At 54.3% G+C, this 22,339-nt stretch overlaps 1 protein-coding gene and 1 long non-coding RNA gene across 3 annotated transcripts in view; one reads left to right on the forward strand and one right to left on the reverse strand.

Moving 5' to 3' along the window:
- LOC148596322 (uncharacterized) overlaps positions 1-22,339 on the forward strand; it is a 172,013-nt gene that overhangs the window by 136,268 nt on the left and 13,406 nt on the right. The gene's annotated exons all lie outside the window — the stretch shown is intronic.
- Positions 1-22,339, reverse strand: part of EPB41 (erythrocyte membrane protein band 4.1) — a 35,499-nt gene that overhangs the window by 2,715 nt on the left and 10,445 nt on the right. Inside the window, exons 7-19 of one of the 2 annotated variants that reach the window (XM_088523496.1) lie at positions 21,857-21,944; positions 21,515-21,667; positions 20,949-21,046; positions 20,452-20,624; positions 19,521-19,637; positions 18,342-18,485; positions 17,563-17,649; positions 15,900-16,096; positions 14,745-14,801; positions 14,572-14,616; positions 13,665-13,727; positions 11,405-11,578; positions 270-398 (exon numbers count right to left, since the gene is read on the reverse strand). In XM_088523496.1, coding sequence (XP_088379622.1) covers positions 270-398; positions 11,405-11,578; positions 13,665-13,727; positions 14,572-14,616; positions 14,745-14,801; positions 15,900-16,096; positions 17,563-17,649; positions 18,342-18,485; positions 19,521-19,637; positions 20,452-20,624; positions 20,949-21,046; positions 21,515-21,667; positions 21,857-21,944 — 1,525 coding nt within the window. Of the gene's footprint in view, positions 1-269; positions 399-8,236; positions 8,621-9,928; positions 9,980-11,404; positions 11,579-13,664; positions 13,728-14,571; positions 14,617-14,744; positions 14,802-15,899; positions 16,097-17,562; positions 17,650-18,341; positions 18,486-19,520; positions 19,638-20,451; positions 20,625-20,948; positions 21,047-21,514; positions 21,668-21,856; positions 21,945-22,339 lie in introns of those variants that run through there. The other variant, XM_088523500.1, reaches the window with a different exon arrangement.

Genomic DNA, 22,339 nt, shown 5'->3' on the forward strand with positions numbered 1-22,339 from the left:
GCATGTAAATCATGTTTGCACACACGCCTCTCAAAGGTAATTGTGCTTTGGGGATATTATAAACGCTGCTATTCTAGAAATACCAGCTGCACCTGCAAATCCCGTCCCCAGCATTTGTTACTGTTTGTGCTGCGACTTGGAAGGTTCAAAAAAGGCAGATGGGGCCACCTGGCACCGCTGTCCCCTCCTGAAGGTTTAGAAACCAAAATGCACTTGTGTTTGGCTGAGTTTGATGAAGGCCCTGGACACGGAATCGTAACACACCTTACCTGAGCAGCCTCGTAGGTGATGGTCTTGGTCTCCGTGTGAACGATGGGGACTTCCTTCGTGGGGATTTCGCTTTTCACAGCGTTGGGCACGTCCGAGATGGTGACAGTCTGGGTCTTCACCAGCGGCGGCTGGGAAACGGGTTTGCAAAGAAAAACATCTCAGTAAGCCCCCAGGTAGCCCCGGCCCCAACAAGTGCGTTGCTGGCAAACGATCTGACACTGATCTGATAAAAGCACCGAGGGGGGAGGCCGGGGCAGCCGGCGCTCCGGGCGTTTAAGCCTCCGCGCATCGCCGAGGTCAAAGATCCAGCATGGGATTAAGGAAAGGCAGAGAAATCCTCCAGATCTTCCCAAACGCCGCGGCCTGAAGTCAGACCAGCAAAAGTGCCGAGGGCTTGGACACAGTGCCAGAACACCAGGAGGAAACTGCCCCGCTGCCCGCGAACCCGCTGATCACCAGGAGCGCATTGAGAGCTGCCAGTGGATGACCTGCGTTTCCTGGCAGGGCAGGATTACCAGGGTCTGGATCTGCAGCCGGGAGAAGCTTTTTCCCAACTACACGTGGAGCCCCTCCATCCACGTGTGAAAACCCTCACCAAATCCCCGGCCTTGAACTTTTATTAAATCAATGTCAGACAAAACAGAAACACCTCGGAGGAGACTCGTGGAGGGGAAGAAAAAAATAATCAGCGGTTCCACCACCTGGTAAATCAGCCAGAAGAAGACGGAGTTAGGTCAGACCCGCAAGGTTCTCCCAGATTGCTCCATTTCTGCTCACCTTCCCCAGAAACCCGGCAGATGCCACCGAGCGGGGGATTAGCAGGGTAGGGGGACAGCGCTGTGCCACAAGCGGTTAAAATCCAGGGAAACCAAAGCGACGGAGCGGCAGGGGCCAGCGGGGCCCGTCCCGGCACCCGCTCCGAAGCCAAGCCGGGGATGCCGGGGATGCCGGGGCGCGGAGCCGGCCGCTCACTACCTGGAAGCGGCGAATGACCGCGGGCGGTGCGGGAGGGAGCGGGGAGCCGGGAGCCCGCGCGGGGCCGTCACACGGATGCGCGGCCGGAGGCTCCAGCTCCGCCGGCTTTTCCGCAGCGGCGTCACCCACCGGCTCCCGGCCCGGCTCTCCCGCGCTCCCAGGGAGGCTGGAAGCAGCCGCCTCCTCCTCCTCCTCCTCCTCCTCCTCGCTGCACACGGAGGATGCGCCGCAGTGTCCGCTCGGAGCAGGCTCGGGGGCAGGTGACATCTGGGTGTCACCCAAAGCTCCCGCCCGCCTCGCGCCCTCCCGTTCAAAGGCAGGGGCCACACTGCTCCTCTCCGGCACCTCCTCTCTGGAGAGAAAGTCACTCATACTCTAAAAAGAAACGAATGCACAAAAAAAAAGGCCAGAGAGAGAGAAAGAGAGAGAGAAAGGAGTTAGGGAGAGCAGGAGGTCATGAAGCACCAAGACAGACCAACACTGGTCCCGCAGGACACGTCCCAGCGCCAGTGATCCCAGCTCGGAAGCCTGGTGCTGGGCAGCGTGTCCCGTGGTTCGGCAAGCGCCGCCTCGGCGCCACGTCCGCAACCCCTGTGCTGAGGGGCTCAGCGTTAACAACGTGACGACTCTCTCCGCTTCCACGACCAACGGCCCCTGGTGCCCGCTCCGGAAGCTCAGCAGGGATGGCAGCGCAGAGAGCGGGGACACGCGGGCACATGCGGGACGCAGCGTGCAACAAAACCCGGCGCCAAAACCGCGCGCAAGGGCTGCCTGCTTGTGCTTTGGGGCCCCTGCAAACGGGCTGCCCGGTGCTTTCCATCCGCACGCGGACGCAAAGGGGACGAGCCCCAGCTCCCGCGTGCCGGGCGCAGGGAGCCCGCGGCCCAGCAGCCGGGTTGCCCGTCTCCAGACCTTGCTTCCTGCAGCAGGCTCCGGGAAAGGTACCAAAACCAGCTCTGCAAAAGGTGGCAATGGCAAAGCTGAAGTTCCTGAGAGAACGTGCACTAGCTCAGCATCAAAATCCACCAATGCGATTACCAAGAGGCTCCTATATTAAAAGGAGCCACCAAACAGGAGACATCTGAAAGAACCTGCACTTCCCTCTTGAGGAAGAAGAGACCTCAGCCAGGTCGGGGAGCATGGGGACGCCGCCAGCCCAAAACCCTCCTATCCTCCTCCCAGGTCGTGTCCAATTCCCGGCTTCGAGATGCCACAGCCACATCACCAGCTAAATTCCTATTCCTAAATTCCCTGGATATTGCTTCAGGAAAACGCATGCAACTCAAGCGAAGGGGCAGCAGTTTGCCCCGGGATCGGGTCGGACCGCAGACAAATGGAGACGTTATTCCAACTGCAAACCACTTCCATGTGTGCTCCTGCAAAACATGCAAATATCTAAAGCAAGAGGCTCGACCGCAGCGTTTCGCAAAACCGAGTACGTACCGAGGCCATCAGCTCCCAGTGCCCATGTCTTAATCTAGCTTTAAATCCAGAGCGGTACGCGGTCCATACACCGAGCCCTCCTTAATTATGTATGTCAAAGCTTGCAAATTAATCATGGGATTTGGGGAAGGAGCGGGGTATCTTGTGCACTTTAATGGAAAGTGCTTTGGGAGCGGGATTTCCTGACGTGCCAGCTGTGGCATTGCCCTGCCCGAGAGGGAGAATGAAATCCACAGATAAAACAAAGCAGATTAAGCTGCTACACAAACAGAGATCTATTTAGGAGACGAACACTTGTGTACAGTAAAAAATAACCTCCCGGCTGCCTCTCGCATACAGAAAAACAAAAAAGCATTTTTGGAAGCATCTTGCATGCTGAAAGCATAAAGGAGCTGAAGGAAGGTCCATGCTGGCATGTGCCGGCTCTCAGCAGAGCGGCGTGTGGCAGCACATGCAAACTGCAAAGACAGCCTGAAATCCTGATAAGATCAACGGAGCAGGGGCACTTCTTGTCCTGCTCCTGTATTCCACCTCTAAAAAGTCTCTATAATTATCTATTTGTAATAATTATCTATCTGGACCTATTTTTTTTAATACTACAACACTGCTTCTTCCTGTATTTCAAAACCTCCTCTGCATCTGGGCTAGAAGAGATCATCTTTTTATGCAAATATATATAAATATATATAAAGAATTTGGATGTCTGTCACAAGTTCTGATCTTATCAAGACTTTTTTTTAATTTGCCAGTGCCAAAGCGCTCCTGCCCCGGGCCCGGGCGCCGCGGAGCGCCGGGCTGTTCCCGCGGGACTCGCGGGGCCGGGCAGCAGGAAGGGCGCAGGGAGCCCCGCGCGGCGCATGCAGCGCGGTTTGAGACTCAGAAGTGCCACGAATGTGAAACGGGGGATAAATTAATAACAGGACTGTGCACCTGATGTTAGATAGCGACAGGATTTTTCCCTTTTTGGGGGGTTTTTGTATAAAGGCACGTTTGCAGGCAGCGCTGGCAGGCTGCTGCCTCTCCCCCCAGCAATTTGCAGTAGCCCTCAGCCCAAGAGGGTCTCCAGCCTCGCAAGGGACATAAGGACCTCTCCAATTCCCTTGCGTTAGCGCTGCCGCTCGGCGCAGAGGCGCTGCCCGTTATTAGGTTATCCCCGGGGCGCCCCAGGCCGGCGGGAGCCCGAGGGGGTCACGTTGGAGCTCACTCACCAGCAAGGGCTCCCCGGGTCGCCCGGCGAGCGCTCCCATCTCCGCCGTCAAAGCCCTTGAGCAGAAAGTATTAGAAAGCAGAAAACAGATCCCCACAGCTAGCCCCACGGCTACCCCTTATCAGGCTTCTTTGTCTTAAAGAGAGAAGATAAAAAGCTAAGAACTTGCCGGGTCCCTTCAGATGCAGAGCACGAAGCTATTTCCAACTCCGGATTCCTCCCACGGGAAGGGCCGCCCGCGGCACCGTGCACAGGGCCTCGGCGCTCGCGCGGCCGCGGAGCGGGAGCTGCTGCCGTCTCGGAGTGATCCCGGCTCCCCGCGCGCAGCCGGGACAGCCGCGGCCACAGGCGGCTTCGCCCAGCACCACCCAGCAGCCGAGGGGCCAAACGACTTGGAGAAAAGCGAAAAATCCCCTGGAAAGCCGGGATAAATCCAGCGGGTTCGTGTTAGGAGCGTTAGGAAGGTCTCCGTGCACGGCCTCCGATTAACTCTCAGCGTTACTGCGGGCGCCGGCGGCGCACGGCAGGACGCGTCACCGGCAACGCTCCTGCTCCCGGGGACACCAGACTGTTAGAGGGCTTTGGGAGGTGTTAATAAGCAGCAGCAGCAGAATCTGATTTGCAATAACATTTATTAATGATAAGTGTACATATTTACAAAGAAAAGTCTGAGAAAAAATACAAAACCAAAAAAAGTGTTCCAAAAGAGGGAATTTTAGGTAAAAAAAGAAAGTATTTTTTAGTCCAATGAGACTGTGTACCACTGCCAGAAGACCACGAGCACAAACCCAGGCCACTAAGAAGGCCTTTACCCAAAGCCTGCTATTCTTCCTCCAGCTTTACAAAGGAACAGAAAGGCAAACCGGGGAGGAGAGGCGACCGCCTGCGGCTCCCCCGCCAGCGGCACCGCGGACACAGACCAAGGAGATCCCGCACGGAGCAGCAGCAGCCGCTGCAGAGCGTCCCGGGGCCTCGGCTGCTGCTGGGCCCTGAGCTCTGCTCTGCTCGGAGTGCCCAGCAGCGACGCAGGCAGCTCCAGCCGCCGCCTTCACCTGCTCCCATCCACAAACCCCCGGGTCCCTTCAAGCCACCACCTATTTCTTGAGTCTCACCAGCTCCCAGCACGGAGAGAACCCAAAAGCCAACATGACGCAGCCTGGGCATCCAGAAATCACCGCGGTTGCAGTGTCAAAATCCTCACGGGCACCTTTTCTCAGAGCGGGAAAGCCCAAGAAGCTGTTCTGCCTCATGGGGAAACTGGACAAGCGGACGTGGGCAGGGGAGGATTCGGAATGGGAAGTGCAGAGCCACCACCAAGCTGCGACCAGCTGGGGGAAGCTTGGGGAAGATCCTTCTCCTAACCGAGCGCGCAGCAGCCTCGCTGCAGCACAGGTTCGTTTGCAAAACACTGCAAAAGTCTGATCACCACCAAGACCGCTGCGGCCTTCCAGAAGCTGAATCACATCCGAGTCACTGAAATACCATTTTCTGCAGCGCTGTATGGTCAGGATTTCTCATGGAAACCCATAAACTCATGAAACTCAACCATCAGGAGCATAAGCTCACGGATGGGGTTGTAGCTGCAGACGTCTCCAGCTTCCCGTTGGAAGGGGTAAGGTGGTTCTCCAGTACTCGCTGTCAGTGAGCAGGCTGGAATCATCCTGGGCACGGAGGGAAAAGCAGCGCTGGCCCTACGGCAGGTCGGAGCCAGTGGCGGTGCCAGGGCAGGAGCTGGCGTGGTTGGTCTGCACTTGGCAGCGTGTTTGTTCCTGAGGGAGAAGTAGGGAGCAGAGCAGACCCGTCCGGTTAGGAAAACCCTGAGACCTCTGTCCTTAAGCCAGGGTACAGCGGACTAACCCCAACCCTGCGCGCGACGCCGGCCACCCTGGCAACCTGCTTTCCTTTCTGCATCTCGAGTCGGCATCCAGGGACAGCCACGAAACCGGGAAGCAGCCAGCCCGGCAAGGCCACGACCGAGGAACAAACAGCCCCAAAACCAGCCCCTGTCCCCACTGCCACGGGGCAAGAAAAGAGGCAGGAGAGCAGGGCACAGCGGCTGGAGCGTGACAGAGGGATGTGGGCTCAGAAGGCACCTCCGGAGATCCCTCCCTTCCCGACGAGCTAGAGCTCTTCTGCGTGCGGATCACGACGGATCCCATCCACCCGCACGGACACAGACAAACTCCCCGAGGAAACGCAGAAGTGTTTGTTCCCTTTCCTTACACCCTTCAGTGCAATGGGGATGCAAATCCCCAAGACGGTCCTCAGCATTCTCAGCAGGTGAATTCAGGAGTTTGTTGGCTGACGATAACCAGCCTTATTTCAAGATTTAAATAAATTAAGAAAAAAAAGAAAGAGAGAGAGAGACCATTCTAATTCAGAAGCCAAAGAGTTGAATTGCAGGGTGCATCCTTCCTCCCTGCAATGAGATCTCCTGAGCACGATGTTCCAGACATGCTCTGGGTGCAGAGCTCAGGTTTCGGGTCGTCTAGGTGTGGGAGACAGGAACGGTGGCTTTGCAAGGGTCACTCTTGTGGGAGCAAAACCTCTGCCAGCCGTCGGGAAGGTCCCCACGTCACAGCCCGCACGGAGCGGCCGGGAGCCGCACGCAGCCGAGCGGAGCTGTTGGAGGAAGGAGCCGCAAGCTCGAGGAGAGCAGCTCTCCAGGAACACAGACAGAAGCGGATGGACAGACGGAGCGATGGCCCTGTCTGTGTCACACCTGCTCTACAGCTGCCAGCGGCAGCCCCAGCGTCCCCGCGGCCTCTCCGGCTCTCCGCATCCCGCTCACTCGAGACGAAGCCTTCCGAACTCTCGGGCTGAGCCCTCAGGAGCTGCTCGTGGGTTTGTGCTCCCAGCGGGTCTCGTGCTCCCGGCTGGCACCGCCAATGTCCCTCCTGGGGACGTCAAGGCAGCCGGACGCTGCTGACACCCCGTGACCCAGCAGCCTTCGTGGTCTCCACAGCTGCAGGAGGAAGACTGTGTGTTAAAGGCAGTGTGTTCCCAAGGGAAGAATATCTGTCCATGGAAATCAGCACTCGCACCAAACCAAAGTCCCAAAGGCACAAACCGGTGAACTAAGTGGAGCGAGTGGGCAGATCCGAAAGGTTCCCGTGGGATTCGAGCAAGGTGTTTCGCTAACAACCTACATTTCTGAGACAGCACCTCAAGAGCCTCATCCTGGCACCGAGAGCAAGAGACGCAGCCCAGCGCATCCCGACTTCCCACGTCCTCCCCGTGGGACAGCACACGCCAAGCTCCGCACGCAGCCGTTTGGTCTCACATCTTATCCAGTATTCCTACTTTTCTAGCTTCCTAAAGTAACACTGCTCACATGGATACATAACTATAAGCGAATATGAACACATACACTTCTATATATTCACACGCTTGAGTCCCTGGAATCGAGGGGGAATCAAGCTCCTTTCTTTTCTACGCTGGGGGAGCAGCTGCCGATTACGCTGGCACCAGTGGCTGTTCTCCGAGGGAACTGCTTCCATCCCAATCCTCCGGAGAAAGCACCAGCATGCGGATTACTAGCCAAAGAGAAGCGCTTCACGTAGCCTCGGCCCCAAATTTTATATACAGAAAAGAAACCCCTTAGACACAAAGCCCCACGTCCCCTCCGGCTCACAAACCGTCGCACTTCCGAGCGACTCCGACGGGGGCTCGGAGAACCCTGAGGAGCAGCGGGCGCAGCGCGGGGCCGGGGGCCTGGGCACACTCCTGTCGCACGGGCAAGGCCGGGCGCCGCGCGGCTGCTTGAGGCGCCGGCAGCACCGCGCAGGCTGCGGAAGCGCCGCAGGAGCGCACCGGGACGCGAGCGGCACAGGGGACGTTACGATAAATATCTGCATGCAGCGGATTCTCTCCTGCAACAGGACACGTTTTCTCATCTAAACAAGAACTGCGGGGTGCAAGGGAAGCTGCTGCTTTGCAAAAGGCCTGGGGAAAGGAAGCTGCCTGTCCCTATCTATACATTAGTACTAACAGCAGTATCGATGACGAAGACGTTTTCTTTAAATGCCAGTCTGGTTTCCTAAGGAAGGAGTGGTTATGGATTAGGTTTGCATTGCTGTAAAGCCTCAGCGGGCTTTCGGATCACTCCCAGGTGTTCTGTTGTGGATAGCTGACCTTTAAAAGCCTGAGCTTAGCAAGTCCTCAGCGATCGCTGCACGAAGCTGACAGGAGCTACAGGACTGAACATCTCCCCCCCGCACAGCCCCAGCAGCCCTCGTGGTTTATGCAACTCATTTTGGCTTACAGAGCACTAAGGAAACTTCCAAAGGGGTCTGGCAATCCATTACCACTCCTGCCAGGCCCCAACAGCAGCCACACAACGGAAAACAGCGGGATCCACGCTCTAGTCCCCGGGAAAACGGAGCAGAGCCCAGCACGAGGAGGATGCAGCAGAGGCTACGGCCGAGATTTCGGAGATTTGGTCTTGAGGTTTCCATAGGACCCCGTTCCCATTCAGAGAAAGAGCAGCCACCAAACAGTCAGTGCTACGATCACAAGGAAGGACATCATAAAGGGAATGCGCGGAGACGGGAAAACACTAGAGTACAGCTGACACTTTTTGAGCGATTTCTGCTCTTCGGGAATTGGAATAGAAACCTTTGGCAGAGTTTCTTCGTCTGCTGGCCGGGCAAGGGCTCTCTCAGTAGGTATCTCCTGCTTTTTTAGTTTGTCTTCATCCTGTACTAACAGAGGACGTTCCTGTGTCTGCTTTCGTGGTAGAAGATCAAGAAAGACAGAGAGAGATGAACAAAAATGACAGATGGAAAGTGCCCAAAATGATACTTGGAGGTGTGCAAAGGGATAGGACAGTTTTGCTCTCAATTTAGTAACAAGCTGCTCTCAAGAACCAAAGCTCTAGCAGGCGAAATGGAATTGCCAACCGAGCTACAAAATATGGTTCTCTCCTCTCTAGAGAGCTCAGGAATTTCTACATCATGGTCACGTGTGTTTTGCAACTGCCTTCCAAGAAAACTGAGTGTTTAGAACCAACACGGTGTTTTGCAGTTGGAATGGTTGAGAAAAAAGTTAATTTTGCTGTATTACAAACAGAAACAGCATAGTATAAAATGTGGTCTATGACAACTTCCCATTCCCTCCTGCCCTTAAAAAACAGGGCTTTTTAAATAACTTTTGACATCTAGGCTGCAGTGCAGATACAAAACTGGTTTGTAAAGTCCTGGTGATGACAGTATCAAAATTTCAGTTGTTTTCAAAACTCCACTTTAACGAGCAAAAAAAACCTGTGACATCTTAGAAATCCAGAGTGTGGAAGAGGCCTGATGTCAGCATCAGTGTTAGAAACCTCCTGAAGTTGGCCTCGTACGACAGCACACTTGTTTCTGGAGTCTGAAGAAGGTACAAACCGGAACAAGTTAAAACATCACACAGGATCATGCAGGGGCTTCCGCACTTTCCATGAAGGAAGAGGAAGATTGTGGGCAATATTGCAACCCAGGCGGGACATCCCCAGGCCTCCGCTTTGCCAGGCGAGGGCAAAGTCACCCCGACCTACGAAAGGAAGAACTTGGCTCTGAGCTCTCTCAGCTGAGCTAACCTCCTCTGATCAGTGCAGTATTTTGGGACTGGTTCTTTGCACACCCCCAAGTGATGAGTATCAGGGAGAAAGTAGCTGGGAGACTGGGCAGCAAAAGAAAATACAAGATGCAAGAGTAACATGATCATCAAAACAAAAACGGAAAGAAAGACAACATAAAAAGAACAGGGTACAGTTAAACTTTCATAATGGCTTTTCTCTCCGAATACACAGTTACATCTTGCATGCAGCTTTTTCGAACCGGCCATGCACCGAAAATAAGCAAACTGCAAGCTGCAAAAGCTGCAGCAGTGCCCAAAGTCCAAAGGTAGGTGTTAGGGCTGGAGGCTGCGCGCTATGAAACTACTTAATGTAGCCAAAAGAAAAATGTCATCCAGCAGCTGCTGTCGAGTTTTTGCTTGGTGCCATCGCAATAGCAAGACCCTGGTCCAGAAGCACGGTCAGAGCAGCAGCTTTACCTCTAGCCCACCAACCTGTCTCTCAGAAGATAGGACAGTGACTGTCTTGACCTGGACACACAAAGCGTGTAAGGGTCAGTTTTCTTGCAACAAAAGAGAGGAACAGCAGAAACGCAGCCCCTGAGCCCCTGGCAAAGACCCTTTTGTCACTGCCACGGCCTTAAGATACCACCTGTAGACACAGGACTATTTCACATGACGCTTTGCTGTCCTGAGGCAGTTGAAACTGTTGTGCAGGTGAAGCCAGCCCTCCTCTCTGGAGGTGCTTCCTTTCTTACGTGGTCAAGACGGATTTCTGGAAGCTCACGGCAGAGCGTGTCAACCTCTACCTCAGAGCAAGAGCGTTCCAAAGGTCCTGCCAAGAGCTCTGGGGAACTTCCAGAAATCAGATGGGAGCTGACGGCGGCCGCGCGAGGAGCGGCCCCGAGGGGCGCCCGCGCAGGGGCCTCCTCACACACAGGTGAGCGCCGCGGGGCCGGAGCCGCTGCAGGGCTGGAGCTGCCGCGGGGCCGGAGCTGCCGCAGGGCTGGAGCTGCCGCAGGACCGCCAAGGGGCCGGAACCGCCACGGTGCCATGGGGCTGGAGCCGCCGCAGGGCCCGAGCTGCCGCAGGGCCAGATCCGCCACGGAGCCGCCGTGGGGCCGGAGCCACCATGGAGCTGGAGCCAGTGCGGCGCTGGAGCCACTGCAGGGCTGGAGCCGCCGTGGGGCCAGAGCCACCAAGGAGCCACTGCGGGGCCGGAGCCGCCGCGTCGGAGCCCTGCGCGGCTCCCCCTGCACATCCACACGCCACAGGCTGCAGAGGGCAGGGCGCTCCCTCCGCATCCTGCTGGGCAAATCCCTGCAAAAGCCGCACTAAGACCCAGCAGCCAAGCGGCGAAGTCCATCCAGGAGGAAACTGGAGCCCCAGAGGCCTCGTGTCCATTCTGGGAACTCTCCATCCACAGCAGATTATTTCCATTTACAAAGTACCGCCCTTGCACTGGTTTGAGGCTCAAAAGCAAGTTATCTGCAGAGCTGTGGGCAGGAAGGGGAGAAGCTGGGGTTAAGTCGGGAGAGATTTTGCCCCCGTCTTCCCTGCAGCCAGGATTTCATTTCCCAGTGCAAGGAAGATCACACTGGCTGTTTAAGGGACTGATTACTAGAGGCTCCTCACAACTATCCTCTTTAGGGAATTAGCAGCGAGATAGTGAATGCTCTTGGGAACAGGTTTCCACCAAGCGCAAACAAGCCTAATGTAGCCACAAGAGTCTTTCTGAGAGCCCCACAGAGCATCCACCTGGGTAGGCAGTAGATCCTAATGCAAAAGTTAATTCAATGACAGCATCAAAACCACACGGAAAACGCCTCAACCTTATATTCCCCCCTTCCCATATTTTTGCAGACCACTGGATTTGCTCAAAAATCACGTTGCAAATGCCCCGAGCCAAGGCCTGAGCGGTGTCAAGGCCGCATCCCGAGCCGCCAGGGTACTCACTCCGTCCACTCCGCTGGGAATCTGCCCGTTGAGGGTGCGGAAGGGCGAGTGGGCGGACAAGCGCTTGTCCCATTCGCTCGGCCGCGGCTCGGGGACGGACTCCATGAAGTTCTTCTTGAGCTCGCTGATGTTGGCGTGGTGCTTCTTGATCTCCTCCTGCGGCTTGTCCAGATCCTGGCACCAAAGGAGAGCGGGGTGAAGGGGGAGGCGCGGGCCGGGCGGCCACCGGCTCCCTCCCGCCATCCCCATCCTGCATCCCGTGGCTCCAGGCACAGGCTATGCCAGAGAGACGACGGAAACCTCCAGGGTTTGCCCTGCGGACGACTTTCCACGCTACTTCCAAGGCTACGGTGCTGGGGGAGGATTTTGTGCTTTTAAGGTGGGGGTTTTGCTTTTTCCTCTCCTCTGTATGCCCAAATATTCAAGGAAGATCCATAAATTACGTTAACACTTCAGAAATTTCCTCTCGTTTTACTCATTCTCTTCATTCCTATTCTCTGCCATTTTATCAGGATTTATTTTTGGTCCCCCTCTATCTAAACACACTGGCTTCAAGGCAAGTGAGCCCCGTTCAACCGAATCGTTTAAAAATAGCCTTTTCCTTGCAAGCAAACCAGCGTTTTGGTTAGAACGAAGCTTTTGCATAAAAGAGGCTGAAGCCCAAAACAGCTTTTCTGGACAGTGCCAGGGAGAAGGAAGCCTCCCCCACCAGAGGGTGGGGAAGTCAAGTCAGTAAAAGCATCCCAGCCAAATTTCTCTCTTTTTGTGCTTTTAGCTGTTATACAGCCTGTTGACAAGATGGGTGAGCAAGCAGGTTTGCTTTTTTATTTTTTGGAAGCAAATGGCTCCCCAAAGGACCTCCCAGTGTCCGAGATCCTGCAGCTGAGCAGACCCTGCAGCCTCCGGCGCGTGGGGCTGCAGGCCCGAAGGCCTCACGAACCATTTTTGCTCTTTTTGGCACAGTTGTGGGGAAAAACAGTCCTGGTGGGGGTCCCAGACGAAAGCACGAGGCAAGTGCCAGCGAGTTAGAAGGGAAAAGCACAGAACAGAGCGCTGAGGACGCCCCGGGAGACACAGGCCAAGGGGCCCTGCGGCTGCTCCGGCTTCGGAGAAGAGAGGACGGCCCGCCACGGCGCAGCAAAGGTCCGGCCTGAAAGGCTGCAGGGGGCTAAAGCCACGAGGAGGTTACGGAAGCGGGAGCAAAGCTCCAAGCGCTGCGTTTCTCCCTGGGTTTGGCCTTTCGGGAAAGCCTACGGAGCGCAGGTCACCCAGGGCAGAGCGGGAAACGGTGTCGGAGAAAAGAGGCGGCAGCTCCGAGGAGCTCCGGGCGAGCGGCCGGTGCCCGCGGGGCGGCAGCACCTGCAACAGAACCGCCCGCGGGAGCGCCCGCTCCGGCAGCGCCCGCTCCGGCAGCGCGCCGGCGGGAAAAGCCCTTGGGAAGCCGCGGGGCCGGAGGAGGCGTCGGAGCCGGCCTAGAGAAAGCGACGGGCGCCGTCTTCCCAGCCGGATTCCTGCTGGCGAGCGGGGATGGGGATGCTTAAAAAGGGCATCAGGCCCGAACCCCCCAAAGCTGCAAAACTTTTAAAATCCCGGTTAGGAGGCGGCAAGTTCGTTAGTGCCCTTCACCCTCGCGCGACACCCACGGGGAACCCCTGCTGGCTGCCGCGCTGCAACTTCCCGTGGACACCACGGGACACGGGGACAGGAGCACCCGAAGGCACAAACGTCCTGGGCACACAGGGTGCAAATATAGGATTGGCTCAGTCTGTCCTGAGACGGCGCTCGGGGACCACGGGGCCAGGCCGCCCCTCAGCTGCTCCTCCGCTGCCATCCTGATGCCTCCATGTGCAGCTTAGCCTCACTTTTATGTTTTAGAAGCTGCATTTTCTATTGCTTTGTTAGCAAAACTCACACATTTCAAACAAAGATCAAGGTTTATATGAGGTTCGGGTTGTTTTGAGCAGACAACTTGTTGCCCAAGAGTCTCAGGACAGACGAGGCTGAGCACACGGCTCTGCCAATCGTATATTTTGGGTCAGTATGAGAGAATGAAAATCAAAAGAGGTAGAAGGAAGAATGCCTGCAGATTGGCATGTTTACTGCCAGCATGCAAAAGCGTATTAAATTAATAAAAAAATAACTCCATCATGCAAGAGCATGCAAAACCAAAGGCAGCAGCAGAAGAGGAAGAAAAAGTTCAGCAGAGAATGCAGAAGGTCTAGGCAAACGCAACTGAAAAAAGCGTCGAGTTCATACAAACCTCCAACATTAAATTGCTATGCCTGATATAAATGTTTTCACCATCTAGCCTCTTTGATCTTTTCTGTGAAAATGAAAGAAAGGGGGGAACAAAAACAACAAAAAAGAAAAAAAAAAGAAAGAAGAGAAGCACAAAAAATTAAAACGTTGTTCTTGCGGGAATTCACAAATTGGCAAATAAAAAAAGTCAACGCAATGTTTGGAGCGCAGCACTGGGCCAACATGGGATGGGCCGTGGAGCCACAAGAACACCTGCACCGAGTCACCACCGGCAAGGGACGGCCACGGAAAATGGGCAGATGCAATGAGGCCTTTAAAGAGACAGGTTCCCAGCCCTGCAGCGGCTTTTTTTTTTTTTTTTTTTTAGCCCTTTCTGCAGCCTCCTCTGCTCCCCGTAAGGAGGAATCGCATCAGGTTTCTCCAGAAGCCTTGCACAAAGTGGCAGCTTTATGTCCCTGCGCGCGCGGGCTCCAGGGAGCCACGCAGCACGGGCAACCTCATCAGCACCTCCAAGTCTTTAGAAAGGATTTGGGACCTCTCCTATTAAGCAATCAACATTAAAAAAAGCATAATTTGGGGAAAATTTTTTTTTGTCTTTTTTTTTTGTATTTCCCTGGATTGCACAATATATCTTTTTGTTTGGATATTTGTTACAGAGCAGCAAAGATGGATTTTATGCATCAAACCAAGCCTGTTTCTCCATATCATCCAACGGGAGGACTTGTAGCGCTTGGCTAAGGGACAAAAAGCTGTTCACTTTGAAACCAAATTATTGGCACCTGTGGATTCAAAAGAATGAATAAGCGCCCAGCCCAAAGCACAGGAAGAAAGTGGAGCACTGTCTTTTTAAAAGGGTTATGTATGAATGATATGGCAAATTTGTTTGGTGAAAGGGTAAAGTGTCTAACCTTCCTCATTCTTATCAGTTCTTCCTCTTTCTCTGCAGGCTGCTGCTGTTTGGCAGTGATAGGAAAAAAAAAGAATACAAGAAAAATATTGGTTCATTTAATTATGTAGAACCTCACTGTATTACCTTAAAAAAAATAGGTATGAGCGGCCTAACTGAATTATCAGCACAAACCTGGGGCCGGTCACCATCCGCGGTGGGTACGGTGACCTCAGTGTGCGTTTTCCTCACCTACATTCAAGAAATAAAGTGGTAAAAACATTTCTTGTTAGTAGACCAGCTTTCAAGAGACAACTTAGCTTCAAAACGCAGCTGCATCGAGTTGCTTTTGAAGCGCTGGGTGAACATGCAAAAAATGCCCCAAGGCCAACATGCAGCCCCGTGCACCAAGTTAATTCCAGCGCGGCTCTCGCTGACAGCCCGTTAGTTCCAGGGCACTTTGGAAATGACCCCTTCGCCCGGCCACGTGCCAGGCCGGCCAACGGGGGCTCCCCGGTGCTCGCGTTGGCTTTTTGGGCTGGTGTTTTCCCGTTTCGTTTTGCAGCTGAATCCCGCAATGGAATCATCACCCAAGGCAATGTGGTCAAATTAACCCCAAACATCTCCAAATGCCGAAAATTTTATGTTTTTACATCGTCACCAAGATGAGACCTAGCTATAAACTTAAGCTTAATGCTCCATAACTAAAGAGCCCAGAGCATTGAAGCATTTTGTATCTTACGGAAATGGAATTTGTCAAATAATACGATGGTAAAAGCATCGTTTAGTGTTAAACAAAGTGGCCGGGTTACATCTGAGGAACAGGGTGCATTTGGACAGTTTGGATTGACAGCCAATCATCCCCCAAAACTATACCTGGAGAAAAAAAAAATATTTAGAAATATTTGGGAAAAAAGGTGCCTGGACTGCTCAGTGCTGCCCGAGAGCTGCATCGCTCCAGGAACACCAGGAACAGCTAAAGCTTCAGATCTGTTTTTGGAGGCCTGAACCCTGCTGTGGCCTCCAAAGCTCGGCAAAAACACACAGAATATGAAGGGTGCTGTAGTAGGAACAAATAATTTTGCATGTTCTTTTGGCTTAACACTACATGTACATCAGTGGGCACGCACGGGACAGCCACCGTGCAATTCCCACCGAGTTTTTAGCGGGTTTTAAGGTGGTCACTGGGAACGACGGCAGAGCAGCCACGCGGCCTTCGCCCGCACCTGGTCCTCTTCCTCGCTTGTGGCAGCTCAGGGATGGGATTTCCCTCGGATCGGGGGAGGAAAACGGCTCCCACCGGCTGCAGCTCCGGGACGGAGCTCCCGCGTCCGCTCCGCTCGGCCCTACCTGGGCCGCCTCGGCCGGCTCCGCCGCGGCTTTCTCCGTGGGGCCGTCCTGGCGCTTGGTCTCCGTCCTTGTCCCCTCCTTGTGGGCTCTGGCGGCGCCGGGGGCCTTGGCGGGCGCCGCGTCGGCGCCGGCGCCGGGCGCGATGGCGGGGGCCGACGTGGGCCGCGGGCTGCGCTCGGGTGTCACCGCGGCCACGGCTGCGGGGAGAGACAGCCGGGTCAGAGCACGGCCAGCGCCGGGAGCTGCGGATCACCGGGAAAGGCGGAGGAGGAGGAGAGACGGGAAAGAAGGTGAGGGGAAAGAAACCAAGATGTGGAGCAAAGCGGCTTGAGTTTAGCACAAAGCGGCTTGAGTTTAGCACGGAAAGCGGAGATCGGTTTTACCCTTATGGTTTAAGGAAATAAAATAAAACGAAAGCCCAAACATGGTCCACACAAAGCAAGCTTGCGCCCTGCAGAGCGGCCCCGCCAGAAGCTCGGCGCTCCCGGACGCCGTCGCCTCCTGGACACGAATCCATCGCAACGGGAACGGCGACCCGCGGCCGCGGCGGCTGCGCCGGGCTCGCGCGGAGTCCGGCCGGAAAGGGACGGCTTGAGGAAGAGCAGCGCTGGTTCCTCCCTCTCCTCCTCAATCCTTTCACTGATTCCTCTCCAGAAATCAAGCCGTGTTTCTCCATAAAGCTCTGCAGCAGCCTCTGGGTGGGTTTCTAACAGACCTGGACCATCTCCCCCGGAACGGGTCTCTCCCCGCCACAGGACGAGCCACGGCAGCAAGGAGACAGCCGCCACCTCCCAGCCAGGGCACCGCGCAGAAACGACACTACGCTCCCAAAACACCAGCTCTCATGAGAAGGACGATGGTCCTGAACACCTCAGAAAGCCCTTGCACTCCAGCTCATGCTGCGTGTCCCAACTATTCCATGGTACCCCTCTACAGACACAAGAAGCCATTTAGTTCTCCAGAGAGAATTCGATTCTCTCTCGATTCCTGTGGCCATTGTGCTAAAACTATCCTAGTCATTTGACATAATTTCTTGGCATGATTTCATGTTCACGTGCGCCTGGTTTATGATGGATGAGTCGCAGTGTGTTACTTATCCCAGTTACTAGTGTTACCAGGCTACTAGTCTCCCTCCAGCTAGGGACACCAGAAGATCTGACACTTAAAAAAAAATCATTACTTTAAGCAAAACCTCAGCATTCTTCTTTGCCTTTCTCTCAAAGCTACCTGCATCTCATTCACATGTATAAAACTGGTGCGGAATAAAGTATCTGCATGGTCAAAAACAGAAAACATATAGGATTGAAGGGTGGAAAAGCTAGAACAAGATTTTGGTGGGGCGGGGAGAGGAGGGGGGACTGAAACTGCAACTTCTAACACAAATTCCTAGACACTGGCACTGGCTGAAAATCCATGGCAAGATCCCAGATCATCCCCACCATTCCCATGACATCTGCCACTCTCCAACGGAACAGGCCATCCTGCGCGCCAGGCGTTTCGCTGACTGCTCAGAAAGGAGAACGGCCCCACGTCTTGAGGTCGTTTCTGCCACAGAGGTGGTGACAGTCACCAGAGAGGCCTCACACCGGGGCTGCCACACGGCAGCACGAAGGAGGACAAGGACACGCTAACCGCACAGCTGTGAAAAGCCATTCCGTGGTACCTGGCTCCTTCTGGACCGCTTCCGCTCCTCTCATCACCATCAGTTTGTCTTCTGCTGCCTCCTTGTCTTCCAGGGGGCTTATCTCAACTTTGGCAAGAGCACGTTTGGCTAAAAGGGTTACGAATACATGAAAACGGCACCTCAAAAACCAAACGGGAAGGGAAACGCTGCCACGAGCAAATCTGCAAGGCCACCTCTCTTTGGGGACTTCTGCTTCTTTTGCAGAGCTCGAGAGCATCAAGACACACAGGAGAAATGATGAAAGATGCAAATCTTTCCCTCCACTACTCGCTAATGAACTAGGTGCTGTCCAGAGCCACGTTACTTTAGTTCTTTCTCCTTGACTGGCTACTTCTAGCTATTTGGAAACACGGCACTGGATTTAAACACAAGAGCAGAATCTGCTCCAACGTGTGGGTGCATCATCATTACCCTGGCCCAGAAAATCCCATCTCTGGGGACCCAAAGTGCCCACGGGAAGCCAGGAGGTGGGCACGGGGGAGCCCAACAAGGGCTGTGTGCTTAGGGGCCAATGTGGCCTTGCGAGAAGCTGCGTTTTAGGCACTGTCCCCGCAGCACGTGGCAACGACCCTTGCAGAGAGGGGCAGGAGTGTTAGGGGGGCACCGCACAGCACTGCCGTTAACGGCCCCGCGGACCCGAGGGCCGGGCTGCAGCGGCACCAACCCCACCGCAAACAACCGCTGCCCTACAGCACGTCAGCCCGGCGCGGGGGCACAGCAACAGGCGGCAGGACCACAGGCGGCCGCGGTAGCCACACCAACGTCAGGCGCCGCTGCGGTTGTACCTGACGGTTCCAGCACGGCTGGCTCGGCAACGGGAACCGTAAGCACCTCTACCTTCTCCTCGTCCTCTTCCTCCTCTGCAATGGGTTTCATTTCAAAGCTTTCTAGAGCGTGTTTGGCTAGAAGAAGGGTTGCAGGCGTTAACGGAGCGGCTGGCGCCGCACGGACACGCGACCGCCGCGAGGGGACAGCGAGTGGAGACTCCTCCCCACGGCAACATCCGAGAGCTGCATAGGGGGTTTAGATTGGATGCACTTCAGTGACCAAGCTTCGTATGCCAAAACTTAGAGCATGCATCAAACTATCCCAATGGCTTAGATGCTCCTTCTCCACCGTCCGTCTTGGCGGGTTTTCACTCCCAGGGCTGCCAAGCGCCTGGAAGACGTCAAGGCAGGACAGTGTTTTGGGGGGTTTTGCTCTGTGAAAGCGCGAGGCGCATCTCGGAGCAGCGAAACAGCGGCGTGAGAAGAGCTCTGGACAACCAGCAGGATGGAAGAAGGAAAGCGGAGCAGCGCGCGGTGCTCTGGCATACAAACCCTCTCCAGCTCTGATGCTCCGCGGGCGTCGGACACTTAAGCAAGGGAGAAAACAAGTATTTGACAACACAGCTGCTGTGGTGTGCTGACTGGTATTGAAAACCCACACGCCTCGATAAAGAGGACTTTATTATTTATTAAATAGAACCTGTCCAAAGAGAATTCTGGGCTTCCCGAAGCACACTGGGAAGCATTTCTCAAATTAGAATAAAACCCACAAAAGGTTTCAAGAAATGTAAGCAGTTCCTGAGATACAGCCTTACAGAAGCTTTAAAAGAAATGTCAAGATGACAGGAAAAAAACCTTTAAGCGTTAACATTTTTGAAGACACCCAAATTTGACGCAGAGACAGATGTGAAGTGCCAGTACAACCCAATCGTCCCCCCATGTCCCCAGCACAATTACAGTCTAGTGAGGGGCAATGCAGAAATTTGGTCTCTGTCTCTCCCGGCCCGTGTGTCCTCCGAGCATGAAACTCTCCTCGCAAAGAAACAAAAGAAAGGAAGCTGCCAGGTTTGGTGAAACTTTTCAGAGGTGTCAAGAACAAGCATGTAGAGGCTCTCAGTGGGGAAAGGATAGGCAATGCGCTGCAGAGAGTCGTAGCCACCACAGCTATACCTGGCTTCTCTCGGGACTCATCCACGGGTTTTGGTTCGGGAACCTCAACCACCACCACCTCCTCCTGCTTCTCTTCCTCTACGGCTCTGAACTCAACTTTTTGAGTCGCACGTTTCGCTGGGGAAATTGTGCACATGTTAACAGGCGCCCCCCGAGCCCGCGGGGAGGCTGCGGGTTTGAGGGGGCCGCACGCACGCGGGCCGGACCACGGCCGGGCTCTGCCTCCCGGCGGGCCCAGGCGTCCCGGCCCCGGGTATCGCTGAGCACGGCGGGTCGCAGCGCGACATCAGGGCTCAGCGCGATGCTGCTCGTGCTCTATTGGGTGCCCGAGGGCAAAGGATCCTGATTTTAGGATCCTAATTTAGGAGCACTCCTAGATGCAGCCCAAGGGGAGCAAAGCGGGCTCCTATTTGCCCCCTTGAAAAGAAATCCGGCCCGCCCGACTGCTGCATCACAACCTTTGACATAATCATTCCCTAAACAACCTGTTTGAAACAGGAAAAGCTTCAAGCATTAGTGGCAAAAACCTTCCCCTCAAGCTACTAAAAGCTACTTTAAATAAACAAACCCAAATCCCAGAATGAGATAATTCTGGATTTGCTGAAAGAAAATTGTGTTGAGAAGCAATGAGGAAATACCTTTATAACTAGAACTTTGCTACTGGCCTGCAACACCCACTGACAGCCGCAACTGTTCTTTGCCAGGGAGTTGTTGGCAGCGTTACTATTAACATTTTATCTCTAGGTCTTGAACTCTGCAAGAAATTATGTTCTTTCTTCTTTAAGCAAAGCAAATACTGACTTCTAATAACAGAGGATTTAATGCTTTGAGGGTGGTCAACATTCCGAGTTCGCTAAAGGAGCTTTCGCCTCCGATCAAAGCAAGGGCTCGGTCTCGGGGGTCCGCGAGGCGCGGGGCGGCGGGCACTGACCTCCGTCGAGGCTCCGGGACGCCCTCTTGCTGGCCGTGCGCTCGAAGCGCGGCGCCGGCCGGTCGATGAGGGCGCTCGCCTGCCTCGTCTGCGCCTGCGTGCGGCCGCTGTAGCGGAACTTGGAGCCCAGCGCCAGGAAGCGGCTCTTCGGGATCGCCTCGGTGGACGTGAGCCTGGGGAGACACAGCGACGCGGTAAGAGGGGAAGGGATGCAGAGGAGGAATTAAAATATGAATTACACTCGTCTTTGCATGCACTGATGATGAGCAAGGCAACACGCACTAGCGACAAGCTAACACTGCTAGTTGCAAATGGGAGAGCAAACCCCACGCGCAAGCTGCCTTACCATGCAATATAAACACCGAATTTGTCTTCAAGCATTTCACTCCAGTTTTTGTTAGACCTTAAAGAGCACTCGAGAAGCATCTGTGCTCAGCAAATCTCGTGTTGGTTACTCACCACCAATCAAAGGGGAGCCCAGAGTTTAAAAAACGCACCTGAAAAACGTGTGATGCTCCACACACACCTTCCACAGCTTCTTTGCTGCCCGGTAACTTGGTAGCTTGAACCCAATTGTACTTTCATACTGTTCTTGCTGCGGAAAACACACGTCATTTAGGCAGAGCAAGAAGTGAGCGTGGCAGAAGAGCTTGTCCCCAGCCCACCAAGCTGCTGCACGGGCACAAGATGCTGGTCTAGTCCAGGTGAACTCCCTCCGGGAAAAGCTGGATTTTTCCAGAAAAAGGGGGAAACCTTCTCCCCGTTTCTGCTAACCTTAACTTTAAACTCTACTGCTGGATCAGGGCAGTACCAAGCTGTGCCAGGAGATGGGGCTAGATGACACTTGTTTAAATTGCCATTATCTATTCCGTAACTTGGGCAAAGCTCTATGGTAAGGACTGAATTTACTGCGAGGGGAACATCAGAAATACAACGGGGTGTAACATGCTCATTCGGAAGAAATCTGCTGCTTTCCCCCACCTACTGAAGCGCTTCAGCAGGTGATCAGTGGAAGGCAGTTACAGAAAACAGAAGCCATGGGCACAAGTGAGTCGGAACCTACCTCCCCCGGCCGAATCTTGATGAAGAAGCTGCTGCGTTTGTAGGAAATCTTCAGGACTTTGGGCCAGGGGAAGCGGTTGATTCTCAGCTTATCTTTGTAAACAAGAAGGCCACTAGAACAGACTCCCAGAGTGATATCCACTCCTTCCAAGTCCTGAAAAAGCAAAGGGAGATTTCAGCAGAGAGCACCCTCACGGTTACACGTTCCTGGCCAGTGGCTGAACTCCTTTCCCTGCAGCTTTCTTGAATTTATCTCCCCAACTCCCATCCCTCAAGCAGTTTTTAGCACCTTATGCTAAAAATTACAGAACACAGCAGACAGGCGCACACAGCTGACTCTCACCTTGGCTTGGTGAAGGTCAACTCCATACATAGACAGCTTTTTTGCATTCTCCAGAAATTCCAGGTCTGCTTGGGCTGGAGTCATGGATCTGGGGAAAGAGAACAGGGGCTTGAGATTCTCCGTAGCTGTTGCTTTACAGGACACATTAGCCTTCACAAAAAAGTTTACTTGTTAGATCCCCTTTTGCTTTGAGCATTAACATATCTGTGCCTAGATTAATTATGAAATTTCTTTGCATGCACACAGCTGGGCTATGAGATATCCTCATAAAACGGATACACCTTTTTTTTTTCCCCTGCAGAGCTGTAAGATACCAGACAAGAAAGCAAGTTATCTGCTGAGTAAGTGCTGCAGAGGGTCTAAAACTCAATTCTATGGAAAAAAAGACCCCTTGAGCTCCAGGAAAGGGTGGCAGGTTCCGTCCTCCTCAGCTCACTCACTGCCACGAGGCCTTTCCAGGCTTAGCTTTTGTTCTCCGAGCAA

Source organism: Tinamus guttatus, unplaced genomic scaffold (genome assembly GCF_059628265.1).
Source record: "Tinamus guttatus ecotype Peru unplaced genomic scaffold, ASM5962826v1 Tinamus_guttatus_pri_ptg000014l, whole genome shotgun sequence".
NCBI classification, from domain to species: Eukaryota; Metazoa; Chordata; class Aves; order Tinamiformes; family Tinamidae; genus Tinamus; species Tinamus guttatus.